Source organism: Protopterus annectens, chromosome 6.part1 (genome assembly GCF_019279795.1).
Source record: "Protopterus annectens isolate FY-2018-M chromosome 6.part1, PAN1.0, whole genome shotgun sequence".
Taxonomy (NCBI): domain Eukaryota; kingdom Metazoa; phylum Chordata; order Ceratodontiformes; family Protopteridae; genus Protopterus; species Protopterus annectens.
In genome coordinates, this window is record NC_056738.1 from 281,962,441 (window position 1) to 281,989,760 (window position 27,320).

The window sequence follows — 27,320 nt, forward strand, 5'->3', positions numbered from 1 at the left end:
AACTGACTTCTAAGAACAAGTGGAAAATGACTCAGTAGAGAAAGAATCCCTTCCACAGCTTGAACAAGCAAATCAGAAATCGTGTCAAGTCCTCTAAAGATAACTACAAAGATAAAATAGCATCCTTAGCTAAGGATAATCATAAGGCATTGTTTAACTACATCTGAAATCTAAAAGAGAATACCCAGCTATGTGCTAAATGGTAGTAGATGGTACCACTCATACTATACCCAAGGAAATTGCCAACCTGGTAGCTGACAGATTTGGTGCAGACTTCAACCCCCTGTCACCAGCAGCCATACCTCAAAGCATACTTGACACCAGTCCTCTGCCTAGTATCTCTAGAAATTGGGTAATATCTGTTCTCTCCATGGCCATACACACAGCTTCAATGTGACCAGATAACATCCTGAGTCACTTATTAAGCAATCTAAAACAGGACCTAGCTGACCCACTTGACATTCTCTTTAACCATAGCCTGAGAACTGGCTCAGTTCCAGCAGACTGAATAATAGCAACAGTAATCCCCTTGCACAAAGGGGGGCCATCAACTGACCATGGGAACTATAGACTCACAAGTCTAACCAGCCTCATCTGCATGGCCATGGAAAGAATCATCATCGACCTTGTCAACAAGGACATAGGTGACCTTCAAACTCTAGACTCAACTCAGTTTGGCTTTGTTAAAGGTTGAGCATGCTTATTAAACCTAGTAGACTTCTTCAAGAAAGTCACCAAAGCCCTGGATGAAAGTAAGACAGTGCATACTGCCTATCTTGACCTAGCCAAGGCTTCTGGCAAATCTCAATTCAGGTATCATTGAGAAACTCTCCTAGCTGGGGATTAACCCTTAAGTTACTAGATGGGTATCCAGTTGGCTCACCAACAGAACACATACTGTAAACATAGACAAATGACTGGTGTCAAAGCCACGGTCTAAAACTAAATGCAAAAAAGTTTGACAAAGTGGAATTCTCTGCTAATTACAATATCAACAACGCCCCCTAAGTTCAAACCCAATGATGCAAGATCTGGGAACACAGTGAGAAGGCAATCTGACCACCAAGTTTCCATGGTGGTAAGGAAAGCCTTCTAAATTGCACATCTCATATGCAAAGGCATCACATGCAGGTCTAAAGATGTTATAATTCCACTATACTCAACCCTCATAAGACCATTAATAGAGTACAATGCTCCCTTCTGCATGTACCTCATCAGGCACCTGCAGCAGCTGGAGAGACCACAGTGGTTTCACACCAAGGAAACTACAGGGCCTCCAAACCATGACTTATGTGGATAGACTGAAAGTCATGTCACTGTAATCTATATGATATAGGCTGCTGAGAGGTGACTTATGCCTGGCCTACAGGGCAGTCTCGGACCCTGCCCTGATGGATATGCTGCACATCCATAAATCAAATGGCACAAGAGTCACTCACTCTAGGGATCTTAACCTAGCATGCGATATTAACAGAAAATGCTGTAGAGAAAGATACAGCTCTCAAAGATTGCCGCTACTCTGGAATAAAGTTCCAGTTCACATAAAGCTCCTCATTGACCCTATTCAAGTGCAATGAGGACAAATGGATGGCAAACTGCAAATTCACCCTGGGGTGGCACCCATGACCCTCATGGGCAGGGGTAGTCATTGTTTATCGTAGATGCGCTCTGTGAATTATGTCCACCTAACCAAAGACAACTGAGGCAACTCAAGATTAATATGGCTAGGATTATAAGGACTCTAGGGCTACTAGACTAGTAACCTTCTATGAACCTATGAAGTATCAAATTGCATTTTATATGTCAATATATTACACTATGGTTATTCCTATTTCATTTCAAAGCTCTTTTATTATACTGTGAACCTTTAGTATGATAGTCACCACTTCTGTGCCTGTGAAATATATAACAATACCCTGACTGAGCTTAAGTTCTTCAGTCTTCTTGTCTGTCCTTTTAACTGTCCACCTTTCTAGCACGCATTATCTGTGTTATTGTGCTGTCCTTCATCAGTGCCATTTTCCACAGACTGTATCATTCTACAGACAGAGTACACAGTGCCCTAGTGTTATCTGTACATGGTCCAGATCTGAAAGAGACATGAGAGTACTTCTTAAAATTATACTATTTACGGCATTGCACTGATCTCTAAGACATTTTCTTTTATATTTTTATGGCTACTTTCTTCCTAGACAAGCAGCAAGCAGCAGGATAATATTCTTCTTAAAATATAAAAGCAGCAGTCGAATATATAGCCAAAAAAGCTATTTATATAGAAAATCATATCATGATATATCATAAAATGCCACTGCAAACAAGGAGAATGTAGAAATACTGACATGTCTGACTGCAGTTTCACATTGTTACAGCTTTGAAAAAGCTCTTCAGACATGTACCAGTAGTACACGTCTTTTTATGAAATGCAGAGCTTATTACACTTATTTTAATGCAATATATTAACATAAATGATTAAAGTTATATGGTAAATTTATTGCTGTGATCTATGCCAGGCTACAGCTATGCAGCAAACACATTATATGCCCAGGGTTGCAGCCTAGGCTGAGAAGAACGCTTAGGGTGCCAATACTCAAACACCAACTAGAACAGGACAGAATTTTGGATTTCACTACTGGATGATTCCGTACTCCAGGTATAGTACACAGTTCTCTGGCAGATTGGATGAGGAGATTTGTGTATGCATGAAATCACCAAATATGAAATATAATTATATGCTATTCAGATGACCGCCTCAGTAGCAGAGTTGTTGTATGTCACATATCTCCACATGTTACTTAAGGGGAGTTTACATACCAGTATTGCAGTAGTAAACCAATACATGGTAGGGGCATCTGTGACCTGGAATTCCACTCTTCTCCACATCTGGCACAAGTCAGGAATATACAAGTTGCACTAAGTGCAATGGTTCTTGAATTTTAGGTTTTGTCATTTCATCACTTCATCATCATGTTAATATACACTGCGCTCTACGTGTGCAGGAAATCTACTGGTTATGTTGGTGCACCAAATTTTGGTATGTCAGGTTATAAAGATCACAGGGTCCTGTTTGCAACTCTTCATGGCATTAGAACTGGCTGTATGTTGTGAAGTGGTATTTTAGTTTTGGTTTGCAGGACCTATAAAATATGGGAAAGATTTTTGCTTGTTTTCTACATTTTTTTTCTCCAAATTTCTGTGTCCTCAACTTTAGCATATGTTGAGAGTGGGGGTTGCAAGCTTGCCCACATGATGGATAGGTGCAAGATCCCCTTGTAAAAATAATGCCATAAATATTGTGACACACTTGGAGTGAAATGGTTTTGGTTTTGTAGTGCATTAATGGATTAGTCACATTTTGAGTACATGGTATGCAATAAGCCATAGCAAACTCCATGTGCAAATAACTTCATTCTTTTATAAAATTCATGTATTAAGGTCACACGTATTGCTTTATACTACTGAAAAATAAACATGGTGTTTTATCATTTTCAACCTTGAAGGTAGCTAATTTATCCCAAAAGCTTTATTTTCAAAAACTTATCTGTATTTTAAAAAGCGGTTATCACTGCCTATTAAGAATGCAGTTTGACTTTATTTAGTTTAATGTCATAGCATTTACAGTTTCTTAAATTCCGTAAACAAACATGCTCGCATCTCTACTGACAGCATCTGATTAGAACTTCAGACTTAGCAAAACCTGTGCATAATCAAGTTTCATTAGCCAGGCACTCCTACTGCATTTTTACCAAGAATTGCTAAGTATTTTTTTCTGTAGAATCATTCACTCAAAAACTGAAGCTTGTTCTTTCACTGTAGCGAGATCAGCAGGTACATTATTAGCATCCAATCAACCATGTAAACGATCTATGCACTCATTTCCATGCAGTGGATTCCCATTATGTCCATTAACTTAAATTTTGATAGATCATTAGAGGCACCATTGTAAATGGACTCCTACACAATGGCATCTTCCTTCTTGTATGTGTACAGATAAACTGTTTCATTCAAGCAGTTTTAGAAATCTTTTGTTATAAGATTCACACAGAAGAACTAGGAGTGGGCTAAAAATACTGCATCTGTTAGGCAAGAGCTAATATACAGTGATTTAACTCGATTACATCACAGACTGGTCTATATAAGGACAAGAAAGAAAATAAAAAAGAAAGGACTAGTCAGTATAACACATGCATTTACGAAGGACATTGGGGACAGGCCATAACATGCTCAGCATCTTGTCATCAGGTGATCAGTATGATAATGGGCTCTATGGTTTCACTTGAGGGCTTCCAGGTCATTTAGATGAAAACAAATTCACTGATAATATACCTAATAAAAGGCTCGTAAGTGAGCTTGCCAGTCAGTGGGCAGCAGGGTGTTATGCTAAAACAAAGGGTGGCCACAAATGGCATTCTTTCTATAGGTTCATAGGTTCAAAGACTCATAGTTACACAGTAGACTAATGACCACCAGGGAATTTCTAAGCCTAGGTGTGCAACCCAAATGAGTTGTGCCTCTTTGTATCATGGCCATTTATTAGGAGGGGGTATGTTAGATAGGAAGTTTCTAGAGGTTATGGGGGTATGTTAGTTTGGGGATTACTGCCTGCCTCTGTCTATCAGATATATGGGGTGCAGACCTGGTATGAATTTCCAGTTTCCCCACGCATGTCAAGGTTACACTTAAAAGGGTTAAGGATGGACTCTGCTTCACATGGATGAGATTCATACATATATACTAGGCTAATGTCCACCAGGGACTTTGTAAGCTTAACTGTGGAATTCAGTTCAGTTGTGTCCCTATATATCATGGGCATTCATTATGAGGGGGGTGTGCTAATTTGGAAGTTTGTACATACTATGTTGGAGAGGTATGTTAGTTTGGACATTACTGTCTGCTTTGTTTATCAGAGACATGTGGGCCAGACCAACAGAAGAATCATTTGGGCCTGCAGGCCTCAAACTTACATATATGTATTTTGGAGTCCGTTACCATTAGACCACAAAGACAGAAATATGAAAATAATGGTCCCACAACATTCCAAGTCTGATTCATGTGTAAGTACCACCTTTAAAGCTGGCATTAAGCAAGACTCAGAGGTTATAACCTTTCACCTAGGAGATTAAGACACAAACTACTGCAGGCATCCAAAAATTTCTAATGGATAAAGAAACAGCTGCACATCCTTTTCTAATGTTTAAAGTACAGCATTTGCAGTTTTAGTGCAATGAAATGACAATGACAATGACAATTTCTGCATGCCAGAACATTCAGCTATATAGAATGGCTCAAGCATGCCAAAAGAAAGTGATTTACTTTAAATTCCAAATGTCAGAGACTTCCTGCATCTGAATCACAAACGAGTACACCCCTCCTATGCCCGCCATACTAAAGTGTAGTCCCTAATCCATTCATACACCAGATTATATTGCCCTTGTCCAAAACCCAAGTCCTATCCCAACAAGAACAACATCCAATTTCCAATTTATATCCAATGACAAAAATAATTGAAAATTTGACATACAACTACGTCTCTCATCATATCATTTTACTTTGCTCTATGATGCTCGCTATGGCTTTTGAAGAGTTTTAGAACTATGACTGCACTTTATATAGCAAATGATACAATGTATAAAAATGTATAAGAGCATAAACAATGTTATCACAACTGGTGCATTCATAGACGTGACCAGAATCCTTGAAACTGCAGACTACCAATTCTCATGTTTAACAAACATAACAAGTATAACTTTGGCCAGAACACTGCCACCCAAAGAGTTTCTTATACTACTGAACTCTCCAGCTCAATACTGTTTCTTATCTATTTGCCAAAGGAGCAGTTAATCATGGTGCACCACAAGTGTCAGTTTTAGCCCCAATGATTTTTTCATTATTCACTAATGACATTTCTATAGACCTTCCTTCACTTAAAACAACAATAAACAATACTGGTATTCTGTTAACCAAGTAAGATAGGTCAGTAAAAAACAGAAAAAAAGGGGTGCACTTGACTTCAATAGATTATGTAAGTGGACTAACATAGTTTCATGGACTTATACTAAACTAGATTTGGCAATCATTTATCATGAAAGAAGAACCATTGATGTGGATCTAATAGTTCAGAAGGAGATAGTAGGCCAAATTTATAGGTTCATAGGTTCATAGGTAGGTACTAGGCTATTGGCCCTAGGGCCTATATAAGCCTACCCAAATGGTACCCTGGCTTTCGCCATCAAAGGAAATTATTTTCCTGTGCTCCTGTCGAGTACAGCCACAGAAGTGATCCCCAGGGTGAATTTCCTATCTCCCATCCAATCATCAAGATTTTTCTTGAAGACTGCTAATGAGGAGCTTTGTTTGATATAGATAGGTAGTTTGTTCCAGAGTATGGGAAGTCTCTGGGACAGGAATCTATCCCTCCAGCATGTTCTCTTTATTGCGGTGACAAGGTTTAGGTCCCTACAGCACGTAGCTCAGAGGGATTGGGATTTCTTTAGGTGGAGCATGTCCAACAGCTCTGGGTTTGACATAGCTTTGTATGTTAGGCAGAGATTGCCTCTGAGTAGGCGATATGAGACAGAGTAAAGCTGGAGGTTTATGAGACGGTCTGCATAGGACATCTGTTTGAGGCCGGTAATCCTCTTTGTGAGGCATTTCTGTGGCCTTTCCAGTTGTTGTAGATGTCTTGTGAGGTACACACCAAAAGGGGAATTGTACTCTACAATGGGTCTAATCAGTGATGAGTAGAGGGGAACAATGACCTCTTTTTTCCTGGATGAGAAACCTTTTGTGATGAGGTGTGCCACATAGAAGGATTTCCTGACTACTGTAGTGATGTGATTATCAAAGGAGAGACTACTGTCCACATGTGTCCCAAGGTCTCTTCTCACACTTTTGGTGTTAAGTAGACTACCGCCTATGTGGTAGTTCATGGGTACAGAGTTTTTAACAAAAGGGATGACAATGCACTTTTTGGCATTGAGCTTGACGCTACGGCTTTGACACCAGGCATCAGTGAGGCCCTTTTGTAGGATGTTCACATCATTAGGAGTTTTGATTACAGATCCTAGTTTGCAGTCATCTGCGAACTTTGTTAGCCAAAGACCTTTTGTGTTAGCCTGTACTTCAGAGAAGTAGATATGAAACAAGAGAGGACCCAGGACTACTCCACTTATCGCTGGTCTGAAGTTGGATTTAGAGTCTGCTACTTTCACAGTGTGGGTTCTGTCAGTGAGCCAGCTGGCAACCCATCTTGTGACATAGGGATTTACACCTAGTTTAGTGAGTTTATCTATAATTCCAGAGTGGGGGATGGTGTTGAAAGCTTTGGCGGAATCTAGGCTGTGTGAACCATCTTACCCTCATCTACCGCATTAGTGACTGCTTCAAAGAAGTCTATCTGGTTTAGGAGACATGATCTGTGTTTTATAAACCCAAACTGGGTAGGGTCCAGAGTTTGGAGATTACCAATGTCATTGTTTATAAGTTCCATGATGATACATTTCATAGCCTTGCAGACCAGGCTCGTCAGGCTAATGTTTCTCTTCTACAGTATCAATCCATTTACTTCCAGCAAGATTTTAGCAATACAAAAACTGTATAGACTAATAGTTTTTGATGTAAATGTTTTACTGTATGTACCTGTCTTGTAGTTATGTTTGCTTTTTTATGAGAAATGTAACTGCTGTTTTTCTGAGAAGCACCTGAAATTCACTTGTTAACATAAATGTACTGTGATGGAGTGCTAATATAAATGTACTCTGATGGATCTTTATCCCCATGCCTCCACTGAAAATTGGAACTGCCTAGTTGGACGTTCCTGGTTGATAAAGACACATACATACATACATAAATAAAGGACAGCAGAATTATTGGCTTGAAAACATATGTGCAAACTGGAGTTTCCAGATGACTTAAGTTTCAGTGATCTTTGTAGTTGCTCTGAAAAGTATATTACCTCTTGCCCATAAGATAATCCTGTTTGTTAACTAGGTAGGCCCACTGAACAAGGTCTCTTTTCAGAGGTGATCTGGGAGCAATGGCTGGTTATGTGACTTGCTCAAGATCACACAGTAGGCAAATGAGGGCTGAGGGCAATCAAACCCTGTACTAAGGAAAAATAGTTCATAACCTTAACCTCTGTGCCAAATGACATACAATAACACTAGAGTTAATTACATTTACAATAAGGGTGCAAGGACATAGTTTAATTAGATTTATAATAGGGGTGCAGGTGCATATCTTAGTACACAGATGTGCAAGGTTCTACTACCCATGGAAAACAATATTCTATTTTTTTAATTTTTGGCCCTCTGCATGTCCTCCAGCTGACCATAAACTGCTCCAGATCTGTCTCCATTGCTCCATTTTACCTTATTTGTTCAGGTACTATCCACTGCATCTGGGAGCACACCACTGGCAGTTTAGGAAGGTGAAGTGGTTCTGAGCAAAGTAGTTGGTACTTTCAAAAACACTCTCCTGTAGGCCACAGGATCTTTTTGTGTCCTATCAAGAATGAGATACTGGCTTTATATGCATGACAGCATGTAGCATCAGTTAGATTCAGTCCCACTTCAAAGCTGAGTCCTTACTGGTAATTTACAACATGATTACCACACCATTGGCATCACTGTGGATGTGTTAAATCTCTGGCAGAAATCCTTCCTTCCCATGGTGGGTGAGCTGGCAAGAAGGGTCTCCTTCCTACCTCTCTTGGCTCATCAGATACCCACGTAACTGGGTAACTTTCAGCAAAGTTTAAATTCCTTCTGAATAAAGGACTGTTATGGTGATTCAAAAAAACGTCTACACATTGGGAGGCATTCGGTACATTATCTCAGATTCTTAGCACAGTATTAACAGAATTAATAAAATACATATGTATGCAGTTAAATTATCTTCACCCCATCTATGCAGTAATTCAATTATAAATACAAAAATAAATACTGCAGTAACACACAAGACTGTTAACAAAGTTAAGTTTGTCAATTTAAGACGGTCTGTGTTAAAAACACTTAGTAGGTTATAAGAGTTCTTTCTCTAGTATTGTTTAACCTAGCTGTTGTGTAACTATTAGCTAGCACATGTGAATCAACAATTCCTTTAGTTAGCCATGCTGTAAGGAGTATAAATCCATGTTATATTCTTACCCATCTATTCCAGTTATTAGAAAGATGAGGTTCCCGTTGATTTTAGTGCAGTTCACATACTTGTCAATGTTGCTGGAATCCACAGTTTGGACTGACTGTAAGCTTCCTGTTCCAATCCCATCACAAGCTATAAATGAAAGAAGATATCAGCATCATTCTTTAGGTATCCTTATTTGCACAGCTCTATACAAAAGCAAGCCGCATCACCAGCTTTGTGCTAGCAAAACAATATACCTGCCAGGCTTTATTTGTCTAAAGTTCAGCTTGTTATTTTTAGCAGTCAGTTAGTACTTGGAACAACATTATAGCTAAACCAGCTATGATTTTTTTTAGTAATAGTGACTGAGAAGTTATGTACCTACCATAACGTTCCATGTTAGTTGTCTTCTCTCGCCTTCTTTCTTGCTTGATGGGTTCGGAGCCAATCCTCGGCTCCGACTCGGCACTTGCTAAGCTCGAGAGTCACTTTTACCAGCTCGAGGCAGCCCCATATCCCATGATGCAAGGCGGTAAGTACCCAGATCTCGTTTGATGACAAAAGGGCAATAGCACCTAGCATAAAAACTTCCCAAAGGAAGAAAGAAGAAAGGAAAAACCTGCAGGATGGTAGCAGGACCAGCTCTGTATGGTCTTCAGAAGTGTAATTCTTTGTAGAGAAAGGTCTGTCCAGGCCTGGGGGAAGGAGGGAGGGTCGCAAGAAAGAAGGCGAGAGAAGACAACTAACATGGAACGTTATGGTAGGTACATAACTTCTCAATGTTAAGTTGTCAATCTCGCCTTCATTCTTGCTTGATGGGACCGCGTCCCTAGCACCTCTATCCTGGGTGGCTCAATGGAACAGACTCTTGAGGACGGTAGAGCCAAAACTGGCTCTGTCCCTGGAGGCCAAATCCAATTTGTAATGGGAAACAAATGTATGAGGAGTGGCCCAAGTGGCCGCTGCACAAATGGTGTCTAAAGGAAGTCTAGCTTGAAAGGCTGTAGAAGTAGCTAAGCTTCTGGTTGAATGTGCTTTAGGTTTTGAGCACAGCTGTTTTCCCCTGTGCTGATAAATTTCAGAGATGACAGAAGAAAGCCATCTAGATAAGGTCACTTTTGAGACAGGAAGGCCTTTCTTGTTATCAGCATAGGAAACAAAGAGTTGATCGGATTTCCTGAATTGTTTTGTTCTGTCCAAATAATATCTGAGTTGGCGGAGGACATCAAGATAATGTAGTTTTTGTTCCGATCTGTTTGAATAGTTTGGAAAAAATACAGGGAGATCAATGGCTTGATTCAAATTAGTCTTTGAGGCGACCTTAGGCAAAAAGGTCGGATTAGTTCTCAATGATACTCTGTCTTTGTGGAAGACCAAATAGGGGGGGGCGAACAGATAGAGCATGAAGTTCAGACACCCTCCTAGCCAATGTAATAGCTACCAGGAATAAAGTTTTCCATGAAAAAAATTTCAGGGAGCAAGAAACAGCTGGCTCGAAGGGGGGAAGAATCAAGGATGTCAGCGCTAAATTTAGGTCCCATTGAGGAGGAGGACTCCTGACTGGAGGCTTCAGGAGGAAAATTCCTTTCAAGAAGGCTCTACAAAGCCTGTGGGACATAATGTTGTGATCTGCGAACCCGACATGAAAGTTCGAGATAGCAGCCAATTGAACTCTAACTGTGGAAGAAGAGGAGCCCGCGTGAAAAATCTCTGCTAAGAAATGCAAAACTGCTTGAACTGGAGCAGTGAAGGGATCAATATTCTTGGCTTTAGCCCAATAAGAGAAACGTTTCCATTTGCTTGTATAAATCCTCCTGGTAGAGGATTTTAAGGAAGCTACTAGGATGTCTCTAACAGGGTTAGAGATCATAGGAAGCCTGGCTAAGGAAGGAAGTGGAGCAACCATGCTGTGAGGTTGAGAGAAGGGATAGACTGGTGCAGCTGACCGGATTGGTGAATCAGAAGATCTGGCACTGGGTCCAGATGCCACGGCTGCACCAAAAGGTGACGCGGAGGAACGGAAACCAAATTTGTCGAGGCCAATAAGGAGCAATGAGAATCAATTTGGCTCTCAAAACGGTTGCTTTCTGGATAACTTGAGGGATTAGAGGAAAAGGAGGAAAGGCATAAAGAAGTCCCTGGGGCCAATCCTGGGTCAGGGCATCTCTGGGGGGATGGCCTGGCAGTGGGAAGAGAGAAAAGAAGTCTGGGCATTTGCTGTTTTGGGGAGTAGCAAAAAGATCGCAACATGGGCGACCCCATTCCAGAAAAATCTCTTTCACTATAGATTGCTTGAGAGACCACTCGTGAGGCATGAGAATAGCTCTGCTCAATCTGTCTGCTAAAATGTTGGTTTTCCCAGGGATGTGCGTTGCTACCAGAAACCGATGAGAGGAGATTGCCCATTGCCAAAGTCTGAGCGCTTCTCGACACAAGGGGTAGGACTTGGTTCCGCCCTGTTTGTTGATATACCAAACTACAGACATGTTGTCTGTGTGGACTGCAATTGTCCCTACAGGAAGAAAGTCGTTGAGGGCTTGCAACGTTAAAAGCACTGCTCTCATCTCTAGGACATTTATGTGCAGGTGGTATTCTAAAGGTTGCCACGTCCCATGAACCATCCTGCCCTGATAATGACCCCCCCACCCGATCAGGGAGGCATCCATGGTGACAGTGGCTACCGGGGATGGGGGTACAAAGCGTCTGCCTTGGTGAATCTGGGGAGAAGTGATCCACCAAGCAAGATGATTCTTGCAAATCTGTGTCACCAGTATTTGGTGACGCATTGGAAGTTGTTGGCAAGACCACTGAGTGAACAACATCCACTGAAGAAGGCGCATGTAGAAGCGAGCCAGGGGAAGAAGAGTAATGGCCGCAGCCATGAGGCCTAATACCTTTAGAACCATTCTGGCCTGTACTTTCTTGTTGGCTAGAATGATCCTGACATGACTTTGAATGTCTGAAACTCTTTGATCTGTAAGGGTAGCTGACATCCGAACAGTGTTTAAGTTTGCGGCTATGAAAGTAATAGACTGGCAGGGCAATAAGGATGACTTTTCGGAGTTGATCGAGATGCCCAATTGAGAACAAAGATTTATTGTGTAATCCCTGGCTTGAACAAGCTGATGCCTGGTGGTGGCTGAAAGGAGCCACTCGTCGAGATACGGAAACACCTGGAATCCTTGACGTCTCAGGTGAGCCGTGACCACTGCCATACATTTGGTGAACACTCTGGGGGCTGTAGTGAGACCAAAGGGCAGGGCTCTGAACTGGAAATGACTGGACCCCAGCCGAAAGCAGAGAAATCTCCTGGAGCGTCTGTGAATTTTTATGTGATAGTACGCATCCTGAAGATCTATTGAGCACATCCAGTTGTCCTTCTGTAAGAAGGGCAGAATTGACTGAAGAGTGACCATTCGGAATCTTGTCTTCCTCACAGACTTGCTGAGTCTGCTGAGATCCAATATTGGTCTCCAGTCTCCCGTCTTTTTGGGGACCAAAAAGAACCTTGAGTAGATTCCGGGCTCTGAATGATCTGTTGTAACTGGCTGAATGGCTCTTTTTTGCAGTAGTTTTAAGACTTCTAACTCTGCAATTTCCCTTAGACCGGGTGGTACATCTGGAAGGGAATTTGAGGGATAGAAAAGATTTTCCTCGAAAGGAATTTTGTAACCCTCGGATATGATCGACTCTACCCATCTGTCTTGAGTGAGGGAACGCCAGGCTTCTGGGTACAGCGATAGTCTTCCCCCGACTGCCTCCAAGGAGGGACAGCCGGGCAACATCTCAGGGATGCTGAAAGGGCTTGTCAGAGAGAGGCTCTCTGTTTCCCTGGTTTTGTGGACCCCCTCTGCCTCTAGAGCAGCATCTGTTGTTGTTACCCCCTCTGTCTCTAGGGGTAAACTGACCACGTGAATATGGCGTGACTCCTTGGGATTTGCGGAACCACATTTTGCCACCCTTCTGCCCTTTGGGGTAAGGTCTAGAAGGGGTGGAAAAACGGACTCCTACGGCAGAAAGAGTTTTGCCGTCCTGCTCACACCTGGTCAAAGTTTCCTTCACTTGAGGGCCAAACAAAGCTGACCCATCAAAGGGAGAGTTTGTGAAGGACACCTTAAAGGGATCTGCAAAATTACAGAGCTGCATCCAGGCTTGGCGTCTAAGAGCCACACCTGTACCTGCGGCCCAACTCGCTCCATCAGCAGCATATGATATCAGCCGCATGGAGGAGTTAGCAATAGAGTTAAGGGTTCCTAGCTGTGAAGCAATTTTTTCTTGAGCCCCTGCAGCTGTAGGATCCTGTACTACTTCACCTAGCTCCTTAAGGATATCCCTCTGGAGTCTGGTGAAGTGACATAGGTAGTTCAGCGAACGCATAGCAAAGGTCGCTGAAGAGAACATCCGCTTACCATATCTATCCATGGTCCTAGAGTCCTTATTAGGAGGATGGACAGGTACGGAAGGATCTGCAAGTTCCTTCTTAGTGGCAGCCGCCACCACCATGGCATCAGCAGGGACACCTTTTGTGAGGAATTGCTTGTCCGACAGGGCAGTAATAAATTTAGAAGGCCTCCTAGGGACTGGCTCTACAGAGTCAGGAGCAGCCCACGCCTTTCGAGCAATAACCTGCATAAGGGGGTCAAAAGGCGGAGACACCCAGGAGGTGGAGGGCCGAGATCCAAATGCCTCCAGGTATACTGACTCATCCTCAGAGGGATTATTGGTGGGCCAGTTTCCCCTCTGTCTAAGGAGTTGTAGGATGTCTGAGAAGGAGACATCCTCAGAGGGGGATCTTGGGGATCCCTCTGACTCATCTAAGTCAGTATCTGAAGTGATAGACTCGGGGGAGTCTACGTGTTTCCTCTTACAGGTCCTCTTCCACGGAGGATCTCCTGACAAATCAGGAGAATCCTCGGAAGAGGGGGTTCTTCCCAGTGGGGAAACCTGAGGCGGAGGATCTCTGGGTCCGGGAGCAAGAGAAGTGGCAGAGATGTCTACAGGCACCATAGAGGGAGGAGCTAAGGGAACAGACTGCTGGCTGAGTCCAGTGGCCAGCACACTCTTCATCACCTCGAAGTCTCCCCTCCCAGGGAGGTCCGAGAGAACCCGTTCCGAAGAGCCAGGAACTCCAGGACCCACCGAAAAGGAAGGCTCCGAGGCAGATGTCAGAGCCGAGCTCACCAAGGCCGTGGCTCCAAGGGGAAGAGTGGGGTCGGACAAGGGTCCGATGCCACTCACCCCCTCGAAGGAGACCAGGGAAGCCCGACCACCGAATCCCTCTAAGGAAGGTCTCAAAGAGGAGATAAGAGTAGAGGCTGAAGGAGCAGAAGGGGGTATCTGTCCCTCAGCCGTAGCAGAAACTATTCCCGAAGACTCCAACTCCAAACTCTGGGGTAGAGTCGAAGGAGGAACTGCAATGGGGTGTGGACTAATAGTCGTCTGTTGAGACGGACTATGTAGCATTTGGGCCAGTGCCTGTGATTTTAGTAATCTACTGACCACTCTCTCTAAATCATGGTCAGAAAGCCTGGATGACCTGGAAGATCGGCTCTGATGGCTCCATTCCGAGAGGAGAGGAGAAGCCGGAGCCGAGAGTATCGGCTCCAAGGAAGGGGACCTAGACCTCTTCCTCGAAGGAACCATCGGAGCTGATGAAACCATAGAAACTGTCGGAGCCGACAACTTCTCGGCACCGACAGAAAGTTTCGATGCATCGGCTCCGGCCGGAGCCGATACAGCCATAAAAGTAAGGGTGTCGGAGCCGATCGGCGCCGATCCCGAAGCCTGAGCCACATTGTGATCGGAACCGATCGGAGCCAACACCGAAGTGGTCGAACCAGAATCGGCACCGATAGCCATCGGTGCCGAAGGTTTGTGTAAACCAGAATCGGCTCCAGCCGGAGCCGATCTCGACTCTGAAAGAGTCGGAGTCGAGGCCGCAGGCTTGGACACAGAAGCCTGGGCCTTGGAAGACTTAGAAGTCTTAGATGGAGCCGACTTAGCCGGAGAGCCCTCCGGCTTAAGAAGGCCCCTCAAAATAAGCTTATTTCTCCTTTCCTGCAGGACTCTCCAGCTAAAAGAATGACAAATCGCACAGGAGTCCTGCAGGTGGAGAGGTCCCAGGCAGTATAGGCAAGAAGTGTGACCGTCTGTCAGAGACATTTTCTGACAGCGCGAGTCACACTTCTTAAAGCCTGAGACCCTTTCCTTAGACATGTTGTAAAACACACACACACAACACCTGTCCAAGAAATTAACAATCCCAAAAGGGAAAAAATATTGTCTCACAAACACACACACACACCCTAACAAGGGGGGGGGGATGGGATGGGAGAAGGCCTGACTAAAAAGTTTTAGAAGAGAGGGAAATTTAGTCAGGAAAGGACTAAAACTAGTCTAAAACTATTAATTTTAACTATAAATATAACTTTAAACTGAAAAAGGGGCAAAAGTAGTAGTGTATAAATCACTTACCAGGAGCTGGTAAAAGGAGGACCTCATCAGCGAAGCGGCAAACGAGATCTGGGTACTTACCGCCTTGCATCATGGGATATGGGGCTGCCTCGAGCTGGTAAAAGTGACTCTCGAGCTTAGCAAGTGCCGAGTCGGAGCCGAGGATCGGCTCCGAACCCATCAAGCAAGAATGAAGGCGAGATTGACAACTTAACATCAATACTATTTAACCTGTAAGCCATCCTAAAAAGTGTAGGCCAATAACTTCAGACGACACACAGACTATATACTGGAATTGAAGCAGTTTACAGTCACTTCGATGAAAATGCAATCACTGCAATATAACAAATGGGTAACAAAAGTAAAAGTCATATGGAACAAAGGATTATTTGTTGCCAAATAAAAAAAAGTCATAACAAAGAAAGCAAGAATGAAGGCAAGATTGACAACTTAACATGTTATTTTTATCATAATCCTCATAAGAGCAAAGAGTTCAATAGAAAAATATGCATTTCTCTTAAACATAATTAAATGTTACTGTTTTATGCCTGGAAAGATGGTTTCAGTAACATTTAAGTTCCTTAAATGCCATAGAAGAAAGTGGAGGACTTATGGATGTTTTACAAAAGGGCATGAGAGGTAATTAGATCCCACATTTCCTGACAAACTTGGGAAACATTGGAAATCCTAGTGTACATGAGAAAAACAAGACAACAGAAATGCTGATGCAGATGCAAATATTTATTCATTCATGCACTCATGCATTCTTCACTGCATGCTTTATCCTGTTTAAGGTTCTGTGAGAGATGGAGTCTATCCCTGCAAGCAATATCCTTTTGTCAGAGAAACAATTTTGGATTGCGAGTTAGTTGATCATGAAACTCACATATATGTAAACACACACACACACAATTGCAGCTACACACACATACACACACACACACACACACACACACACACACACACACACACACACACACACACACACACAAACACACAGATGTGCCTATAAGCACTTTAGCACTTTGCTAATTCATTTCATGGCATGTTTCTGGTATGAAGGAGGAAACTGGAGAATCAGAGAACAACCCATCAGCAGCTAAATAAAGGTACGTGGTACAAACATTTTTGAAGCCTCCATTTAATCACTTATTTCCAGTGGTGGCTGGTGACTTCAAATCAAAGTGGGGGGGGCTCCAGGAGACAGCTGAATGGGTGGGGCCAATGGGAAGGGTTGTGACCAACTAGAAAGGGATGGAACTATGCTCAAAACCACAAAAACTGGGACTTTAATTAAATATGCTGCCCTGGGTGCCAAACAGTCATTATGAGAGACCAATCAAGACAAAATGAAGTGTAGAAGAAAAGAAAATATTTCAATGCATTGGCTACATGACAGCTTACTTAATATCTAGATGGAAACAAAAAGGTTGTGAGGCATGAAAAAATAAATTACTTTTTAAATACATTACTGGAATGCCAGCCAAAATCAAGTATAGAAAAACAAGCAGCACTCAACTCAAACCACTTCTCCTTGCATTGCAGTTGTAATTATAATTTCTATTCAGCTTTATAAAAGTACCATGTAACATGCTGAAAGTTGCAATCTCTGTGATACCCCCACTTGTAAAAATGTTTCTTATCCAAAAAAAGACCTGCTGCCTGACAACAACTATCTACTTGTTTCATGGGGAAAACATGATCAAAGTAAAAAATGAACAGCAAACAAGAAACAAGCTCAAGATAAATTGCTTAAAGGATTACTGCACAGGTTATGGACCACTCATGATAGATTGGTATTCTGTTTAGTTTACAGGTAAAGCCTGCAAAGATGATTGCAAGTCTCTAAAATGCAGTGAGATTCTGAAAATAATGTAATCCTGTCCTTTATTACAAACACTGTCATGTGCATTTCAATACCTAAGGCTTATATGCTATCTAGTTATGTAAATATTCTCTGCATGGCAACAACAAAAAGGCTTTCAATGTTGGTAATTCTTTAACAGTATGCTTCCTAAAGCTTACATGTATCTCACGATCTCAGATAAGTTTACCTGATGGTCATTAAAGCATTGCTACTTAAACACAGAGCAACAGGCAGTGCAGCAACATGCATTTTCTGAATAATAAGAAGCATAAATCAACAGTATAAAATGTGACAAAAAACAGAATATTCTGCAAAATCAAGGACAGATGAAAAGCCACTGTAGTACTTGTGTCTAACTTGAATAGGGGGATACTCTGCACATGTACAGTGCATAACTGCTTGGACACATCCAGAGTCAGTACATGGGGGAGTGGGTTGCAACAAGCATGTCACAATTTGAAATGTCTCTAGTTGACAGTGATAGCCCTGACACATTTGTCATACCTTTCAACCTCAGAGCAAGAAATCTGGACAAAGCCATAAATAGAAGTGGGACAAAGACCCCAAAATAAGGACAATTTTTAAATATTGTTCTTATAACCTTAGAAAGATAATAGAATAGTAGATCTTGCATTAGTATGAATTTTCTGAAGGGTACGAAATCTGAAAGTCAAATGTCTGTCATTATTTTCAAACTTCAGTCTTGTATGATTTGCCACTAATTAGCCAGAAAACCACTATTTTATGAAAAACTGAACAAAAATGTGATGCAAAAATATAAAATAGCCACACAATACAGCTGGGAACCTGTCAAAGAAGGGACACTTTTTTAATATTAGTACTATTAAGTTGAGCAGCTGACAAAATAAGAGAATCTGCATGCATTTCTAAATAAAAGTAATAACTCTGATAATTACAATTATTTCTTAATTGTAAACCCTCCACATTTTCTTCCAAAATTGCCATTTTGCAGAGGGATTGTTAGGGGGAGAGCAACATTTTGAGCCAAAGTCAAGGACAGTTGATAGTTTTGGATATACCTAATTCTATAAAGCGATTTATTTGCACATACCTCTCAACCTCTTAAAGCAGGAAATCTGGACAAGGCCAAATATATTGGCGGAACATACAGACAGTACTAAAAATTGCTGTTGTATAAACTTAGACAGTAGATAGAATAACAGGTCTTGCTTTAGCATGCCTTTTTCTGAAGGGTATGAAGTCTGAAACTCAATGTCTGTCATTATTTAGTGACTTCATTCCTAAATGATTTGCCAAAAAACTACAAATTTTATGAGGAACAAACCACAAATAAGAAGCCAAAATCTATTAATTCTGTGAAAATCTAGACAGTTGAGAGGTATAGTTCAGCTGGGGCTGTCTTTGAGTTTGCTGCCCTTCCCCCCTCACAAAATCATGGTCGAATGGGGCCTCCCCACTGCAGCCATTCCAATGTCCCATTACCCCATTACTTGGCTATTTCACCCCATGTACTATAAACATTGTAATGTGCATACTGCTTTACTTCTATGATGATTTGGATTTCATTTAAAAGTTTTATTTTACATTTTACAGCACAGAAACTAATAGACATCTGCTAAACAAAGCAATGCAGTAACACAATGAAAATAGACTTATAATTAAAACTTCTCTGCCCTTGAAACTCACATTCATTGAAACAGCATTGAAACCCACATTCAAAGAAAATACATCTGGCCAGTGGCAGATGAAATTAACTTCAGGCTGTTTTCAAATTATAGGCCCCTTGCACATGAAACATACTTGTGTTCTTTGATACACCTTCCTGATTGTATTAAATTATATTCCTTGTATAGTAAAGTACAGTTGTTAGAGGGCATTTTAAATTTATTGTTTTGAACATTTTTCCAGTAAACAATGAAACAAAATGCATGCACCAATAATGACAAAACTGCCCAATTCAGAACATTTCCATCATAAACTTCTACTCAAACTTCTAAAATCCACCAGTATCAGTAAATATGCAGAATCTTTGCAAAAGTAAAAGTCATCTAAATAATTCCTCATTAAAGAGATCTGTAACTAATTTAGAGGTTGCTGCTAGCAAACAACTTTGTATTTCGCTGTTTCATCTACAAATAAAGTGCATGATGCGCTTGAGGAATAAATTGCTTTGTTATATTAAAAAAATGATAAGCTAGTAATATTGCAATAGATGGCAAACTGATAACAGGTTGATAGTTACTAGGTATCTCCACCAAAGAGGACATTATCAGGACTGCAGCATCCACCCCCTTTACAAGTACAACCCAGTACAGTATCAGCAATGTATCTACATACTGTGGGAGTAGAACCCACAGCCTTCTGCATTGAAAGCAAGTACACTACCTGCTGTGCTATTAACAATGCAAGCAGACTCAGCATAAGCAGCACTAAAAATCTTTTCCCCTGAAGCTCTTAGGTCCTTGAAAAATCCACTCAGCACTCAAATGCATCTCTCAACTTTGCAGCACATGAGCACAAGAAATCTGGAAAAAGCCAAAATTTATTGGGGGGGGGACAAATACCCAAAACCCAGGGACACATTTTAAACATTGCTTGTATAACCTTGGAAAGTTGCTAGAATAAAATGCTGTGCTACCGACATGCATTTCACTGCCAAGTCTTGAACCCAGGACCCTGTGTACTACAGTACACTACACTATGCCAAATCAGCTGTTTCTTGAAATACAGGAAGACTGAAACTTAAATGGCTATCATTTAGTGAATTCAGTTCTCAACATAGCTCTCAACCTCTTAGAACAAAACACCTGGTCAAAGCCACTTATGGGGGAATACAGCCCCCAAACATATTCAGTAAATTCAGTTCTCACCATAGTTTTCAACCTCTTAGCACAAAAAAACCTGTGCAAAGCCAATAATGGGGGAATACAACCCCAAAAATAGGGACACATTTCAAATATCGATATTATAAACATAGAAAATTGCTAGAGTACAATGTTTTGTTACCATGAACTTTCTGAAGAATATGAAGTCTGAAATTCAAATGTCTGTCATTATTTAATGAAGTCACAATCCAGAAAACCACAGACTTTATGAGGAACAGAATAGAACAAAAATATGAGGCAGAAATCTGAAAGCTTTTCACAAGTGGTGGTGGGTAGGGAATTCAGGTTCTTGCTACCTGCACCCAAGGTTGAGGGTTTGAACCTGAGTTACTCTCTCTAGCCATCAGTTATAGTTAACTGGGGCATTTCACACACACGCACACACACACACACACACACACACACACACACACACACACACACACACACACACACACACACACACACGCAAATTGCTAGAATAAAATATTTTGTGTAACCATGTACTTTCTGAAGAATATGAAGTCTGAAATTCAAATGTCTATCATTATTTAGTGAATTCAAAATCCAGAAAATCACAGATTTTATGAGGTACAGAATGCTTTTCACAAGTGGTGGTGGGTAGGGAATTCAGGTTCTTGCTACCTGCACCCAAGGTTGAAGGTTTGAACCTGAGTTACTCTTTCTAGCCCCGAGTTAAAGGTATCACACACACACACACACACACACACACACACACACACACACACACACACACACACACATGTTTCCTCCATAAGCCAGTTCCCCAAACTCCATTCAAAGCAGCAGCTCTGTTTCTCGGTGTCAGAATGCCGAGCATGCATGCGTGCTCTGCTTTTATGCATTCCGGGTATGCACAGACTGCAGACCTTGCAGTCCAATCCCCTTCCAACTGCATAGACTTCTGGAGCATCTGTGGACTGCTTCCGAATCTGGACTGGTTAAACAGCAGTCAGAATTTGAGTTTCCATGCATGCATGCATGCATGAGTTCCAGGATTTGTTTTATTTTTGGTTTTCTTTTTGTACAGCTGGGGTGGGGGGGCTGCAGTCCTGCAGTCCAATAGCACAAGCCGCCACTGCTTATTTCTACAGGTAGCCTTTAAATAAACATTATCAGAAGGGAGGAATAAAGGATTCAAAATGCTAATCGTTGCTCCATTCTTGTGGTAGCTAATTTGTGTGACTATGCCAACTTGAATACAATACATCCTAACTCTTGCGCTTAACAATTTAGTTATAGATAAAGCTCCACTAATAAGGAACACAGGCACAAATGTAGGAACACACTTTGTCAATTGATGTTATTTACGTAGAAACCAGCTGGGGTTAACAGCTTAGCACTAAACTTCACTTTTTGAAAAATGAAAAAGTGTACCTCTAATTACCACTGCAGGTTAATGATTTTAATCCTCAGTATTTTGTTACAGAAATCATCCACTTTAGGATTGCCAAATGGAAATGAGAAAAACCTGAAGTAACATTAGGGACATCTCTGAGCATCAGGGATAGCTGACATCTATGCTAACATTAAATCCAAAATGCCCTCTTTATGGTAAGACATGAACCTATCCAGATCCCCCTATGTCCTTTCAAACAATGTATAACGATCTCCTTATTTACACTCATCCAAAAAGAGTTTAACCTTATCCTTTGATGTCATTAATTATATTTTGGACTTAAGCACTGAAAATGTAACTCAAAGGATGGGAACTTGACACATTTCTTGTCAACAAGTCTTTGATACAATAAACATCACAAGCACATCCTGTGCAACTCACCTGACCTAGGCACACAGTTACAGTCTAATTTGTTAGTATGGTAAAACTCTTATAGAATGATGCAAAGGATGAATCTGTATAATTTTATGAGACAGAAAATTAATATATGAATTTAGCAATAATCCATGACTACATGTGGGTAACACAGGATTTCCCCAAAGTTGCTGTGGTTTGATAACTAAGGCAAAGCCTGAGTGATTAAACAAAGGCAACTGTGGGTAAATCCTGCATTGCCCATGCACAGGAGAGGATTATTGCTATTATACAATGACATTATTTAAGGGGAAAAGTCTTACCTTTTATAAATAATGCTATTGTATTAATGGACTTTAGTGCTGTTCTACAAGTTTCTGGTATCTTTGCAGTTTTTTTTTCATAATATTAGTCTGAGATGGGATGATTTGTGAAGTCCACAGAATGTAGAGACTTTTGTCCTGTACTGTGGTTAAATACTGCAGTTTTCTGGCAGATCACTAAAGAAAGAAATCAGTAAGTAATGAGAGCTGTTTATTTGGAGAGACAAGAAGTAGACAGTGGGGTTTCTTGTGGAAATGGTCCTAAAATTTAAAAGGGCTTTGTTTTTTTCCTTAATGTTTTGCATTATTCTTCTCCATAGAGGGAAGAGTTTTTACCTTTTCTTTTTTTACTGTATGCTGTGGAGCTTTCTGCAGAAATACTGTCTGCAAAGAAATTGGGATTTTTTTTTTATTTCTTGTATTATTCATCAAAGCAGTTTATATTGCAGTGAAGGGCTTTTTTTAACATTTTGAATTCTTGGTTACTAGTGCCGAGAAAGTTAGCTTTATGGAACTTCTTCCTGTGTGGAATTCTGGATTTACAATGAGCATGCTAACTGGTTTGTCCAATCAGTGTGTATACTTTTGAGTTTGAATGCCTATTGACTGTATAATTTACTAAGCAAGAAGGCAGGCAAAGACAATACAAAAATGCAGAGAATATGGAATAGGTTATACAAATGAAAGAGATATTTTTTTACGGATAGTAGCTAAAAGGTTTATTATGGAAAACAAAAGCACAAAACAAAAAAAAAAAAAAAAGACTGTGGTCAGCTTCACTGGTAGTACCACAAAAACCTAATACCTGTGCAATAACTCTAAAATATAAATGAATCAATGCACATTTCAAATTGTGTGCATTGAGGGAGGGACAGTTGGTATGTTTTCTAAAACTAGGAGAGATAGAAAAACCTTGCAAACTAAAAAAAAAAGTGTGAGAGAGAATATATGATATCAAATGAGAACAGCATGTTACAAGTCATGAACAGATACAGCCATTTACCAAGCTTCTTGGCACATTGAGCAATCAAATTCTAGGTACTACAGGTTGTTATACAAGATTATTAGATGACATTCAAGATGTGTGCATTCTTCTAGATAGTTAATACATTTAGTATACATGTGGGACCAATCTATATTCATTTTAGCAAAAGCTAGATTTCAGGCTTGGCATTTACTCCCAATAAACCATCTTAGAAGCTTAACTATATATGCAGGTTGATATGAAATTGAGATCAATGAACCCAGTTTATGTATATTTTGCATAAAAATATCAACAATGTTCAGAAATGAATGGAGTTTCTTGCAAAAATACTAACCAAGGTTGCATTCAGTTCAACAAAAGAAGACTAGTATAATCTTTTAGCCTCATGTTCTGGTCACTGTTCGGTCATAACATGACATAAATGATAGAATTAAATATATAATAACTGGATAGGATGTATCGATTTAAGTTTCATGACTAAATCAAATAGCCCGCTAAAGATGAACAGTATTACTAAACTGCAGTGCATTTACTTTTCGAGTAAGCCGTATTTTTTTCTTGTGCAAATAAGTGACAAACACTAAGGATAATTTAGTACAAGAATTAAAATGGCGCCATCCAAAGTATTTTGGGAAGAGAGACATTAACATACATGTTTACATTCATTGTTAAAGCAACTGCATTTAATAAGTGCTTTATAGTAAATAATTTTATTTTTTTTAGACTGCATCATTTATAACACAAGTAACATATAAAAATATAACAATGAAAACAAACAAGCACGTTTTGGTAACACCAGCACAGTTTAAACATTTTATTGGTACTACTGTAAATATTTGTGTTGTAGAAAGGAAAAAATGAGGTCACCTCAATTTTAAGTACACTGTATTGCAGAGCACGCCAACAACTAATTGCTTTCTTTGTATATTTATCGAAATCATGCTAATTTATGTTGAACTTCTATCAAAAATACGCATACCTTTTATGCTGGTATAAGTACGTAGCTGACATGCTTTTATCACTGCCATTGTTTCCCTGATTGTGGCTAAAAATGGTTCTCGAACCAGCTCATTAACCCAGAAACAAATCCAAATAAATAAATAAAACAGACAAACATCAGCATCCATTGAAGTTCTTCCTAGTACCCACTCCTTGACTAAATATTGGCTCCTGTTGAAATGCAGAGTGCTGACAAGCCAAAAAAAGACTGAAAATATATTCATTTTGAAGATCACACTTCTCCTTTAATTTTCTTTTACTGCAGAGGGCAAGCCCCCCCCCCCCCCCTCAGTGCAGCTGATGTGAGGGACTAGCCCTCACACCCTGAATTTATATATACCAACTTTAACATTGCCATACCTTGGAGAAAAAGGAATATTCCAGGAAATGTCCACGTCAGACTTTAATATATACATGCCTGTTTTTCGGCCAGTCCGTTTCTGTGTTTATCAACTTGCTATAGTGGGTTTCGACATTTCAAATGGTTACATTAAACATCAGCCATCTCTCCTTATTTCCTAAAAAAGCTTGCTTCCATGTTTAGTAAAAACACTGTGGTAAACATTTTATATTTATCACCCAAACTCTGCAATTTTCATGCTATGGTGGCAAGTTAGAGTTTTATGATTTTCACCGCTTCATCGTTTGTCATGTACTCTGTTATTTTATGATATTCCATGTTTGTGTTTACTTTTATGAACGCCAAATGAAATTAGCACTCACTTTTAGTGTTGCCATATTTCTGTAGAAACACTTTAACCATTATGCTTATTTGTACTTATTCCATGGTTAAGCAAAAATATGGTTTGTATATTTAATTAAGGGAGTGGTGCAATAAAGCATCTCACATTGACAGTGTAGGAAGGGGACTTATCCTGCTACAAGTTTTTTTGTTTTACTTATTTGCAAAATTGATGTTGGTTTGATTTTTAAAGGAGCAGTATTTATTGAATTCAATGTTGTGAATGAATATGCTACTACTATGGCTATTGAACTTCTCTGTGTTGCTCATGAATGCCTTTTGTGTCATTTTGTGTTATGGTACTCATCTATTTTGTATGACTGGTCAGTTTTTGGACCCAAGCTGAGAGTGAAATTGGTAGAAGTGATCACTACTCTACCCCAGCAAACAAATTCAGATAACAAAAAAATAAATTTCCCTCAGATGGTCATACTGCATTTAAAGAGTCCTTTCATTTGTGTTTTTCACTAATCATACTGCTTTTTAAGTATAGATCGGGCTTGTAGACACTCTCTGTTCTTTGTGAAATGAAGAACTCTTCTTATTGTTGGTGCATTATGCTTTTCAGTGTTTTCTTCAGCTGAACAGATTTCCTCTATAATATTTGCCTAGATAAATCTTTGAGACATGCGTTTTATCACAAAACAGGTTTAATTCATCTCTATAGTCACATAGCTATGAAACTTGTTTGCCCTTTCTTAGAGAGCTAGTTATCTCCACTGTGGCCAGGAAACATTTAATTTCATAATTTTCTTAAGAATATCTGCAAATTGATGGTAACTTTTATCAAAGTAACATCAGACTCTACCTAGTAGATATTGTTTAAATGCTGTAAATACTCATTGTTAATATGCTACTGATATACTAGAATAATGCTGCAAATATATAGGAGACGTTAATTTATTTTTGTCTAACCAATATACAGTAATCATAGTTAACTTTCAAAACCCCATGTAACTGTATCATACTCTTGTAATTTATTGTACTGTACTGCTCAGCCTGGGTCCATCCAATACTGCTCTAATGAACCTGGGTCCATACTGTACTACTCTAATAAATAAAATAAATATGTGACACCGACTATACTATGTTGTGCTGTTTTTTTCCTGACTAAAAGCCTCTTGCGGTATATTTAAAAGAAGTACTGCTTTTGGGAAGCAAGAACATCATGCTTCAGAAGGTAATGAAAAGAATGTCATTTTGAAATGCATTCAGAAATGAAGTATATCTAAGCATTATCACTGAAATTGCCACAACCTTTGAATACCTGGTCTGGTTTCTGCTGGGGTATTATCAGTGTGATGTTTGTATGTCCTCCCAATGGCAGCATATGCTCGAAAGACATGCCATACACTGAATGACAATCATCTAAACTAACTGATAATATGTTTATGATGTGTGATGGAATGTGTTTGTGTTTGTGTTTGGCTGTGTGTGGGGTGTGCATGCATGATAGAGAGACTCTGAGGAGTGTGTGCCTGCACACACATGCGCACTTGTGTATGTCAATGCATGTGATGGCGTGCATGTGTGCGTGTGCCCTGTTAAAGACTAACATTTCATCCAGAGCTGGTTCTCTGATGTGCTCAGTGTAAGACAGAATAGGAGCCATCTCCCCTGCTACACTGAACAAGATAAAACAGTCATTTAAGAATAAGTTCATATTTAACAGTTTTAAGAGAATGCCAATTAATATGCTCATCTCTGACTTTAGTTTCCTGCATACTTCTTAGATGAATACATTATACCACCATCATACAGCATACTGCATATTTTGTTCTGGAGGACTTTTCGTTTGTGAGATGCAGACATTTACTAGAGTAGAAAAACATAACTTAGACTTTCAGATGTTGTAGTTTCTACTTAGTCAGACTAGTAAAACACAAGATTTTTTATTACTTTTTCAATCAAAATGCTTTTTACATTTATGAAACAATTTGACACCTTTACACTAGTTCAGTTCATTTTGAACTTGAACATTATACCTTAAGCTCTTAATCACTACAGATATAATGGACATAGAAAATTATATTTTTAAAATGGAACTAGACAGGGATTATGTTCTCAGAAATAGCAGGTACATTGTTCCCAAACATGACAAGTAAATATAAAAGTGATCATTCTAATCTGCATGATATCTAATACTATGTGAAATAAGTGCATTTTGTTTTATTACCACTAAGAATGAAAAGGACTTGTCCAAGCTCTTAT

General features: G+C 40.1%; 1 protein-coding gene across 2 annotated transcripts in view; it reads right to left on the minus strand.

Annotated features, from left to right (window-relative positions):
• The window catches only part of ERBB4 (erb-b2 receptor tyrosine kinase 4), a 4,056,904-nt gene that overhangs the window by 1,354,008 nt on the left and 2,675,576 nt on the right, over window positions 1-27,320 (minus strand). For both annotated transcript variants that reach the window (XM_044075709.1, XM_044075708.1), the window contains exon 9: window positions 9,144-9,270. In XM_044075709.1, the coding sequence (XP_043931644.1) occupies window positions 9,144-9,270 (127 nt within the window). The remainder of the gene's footprint in view (window positions 1-9,143; window positions 9,271-27,320) is intronic.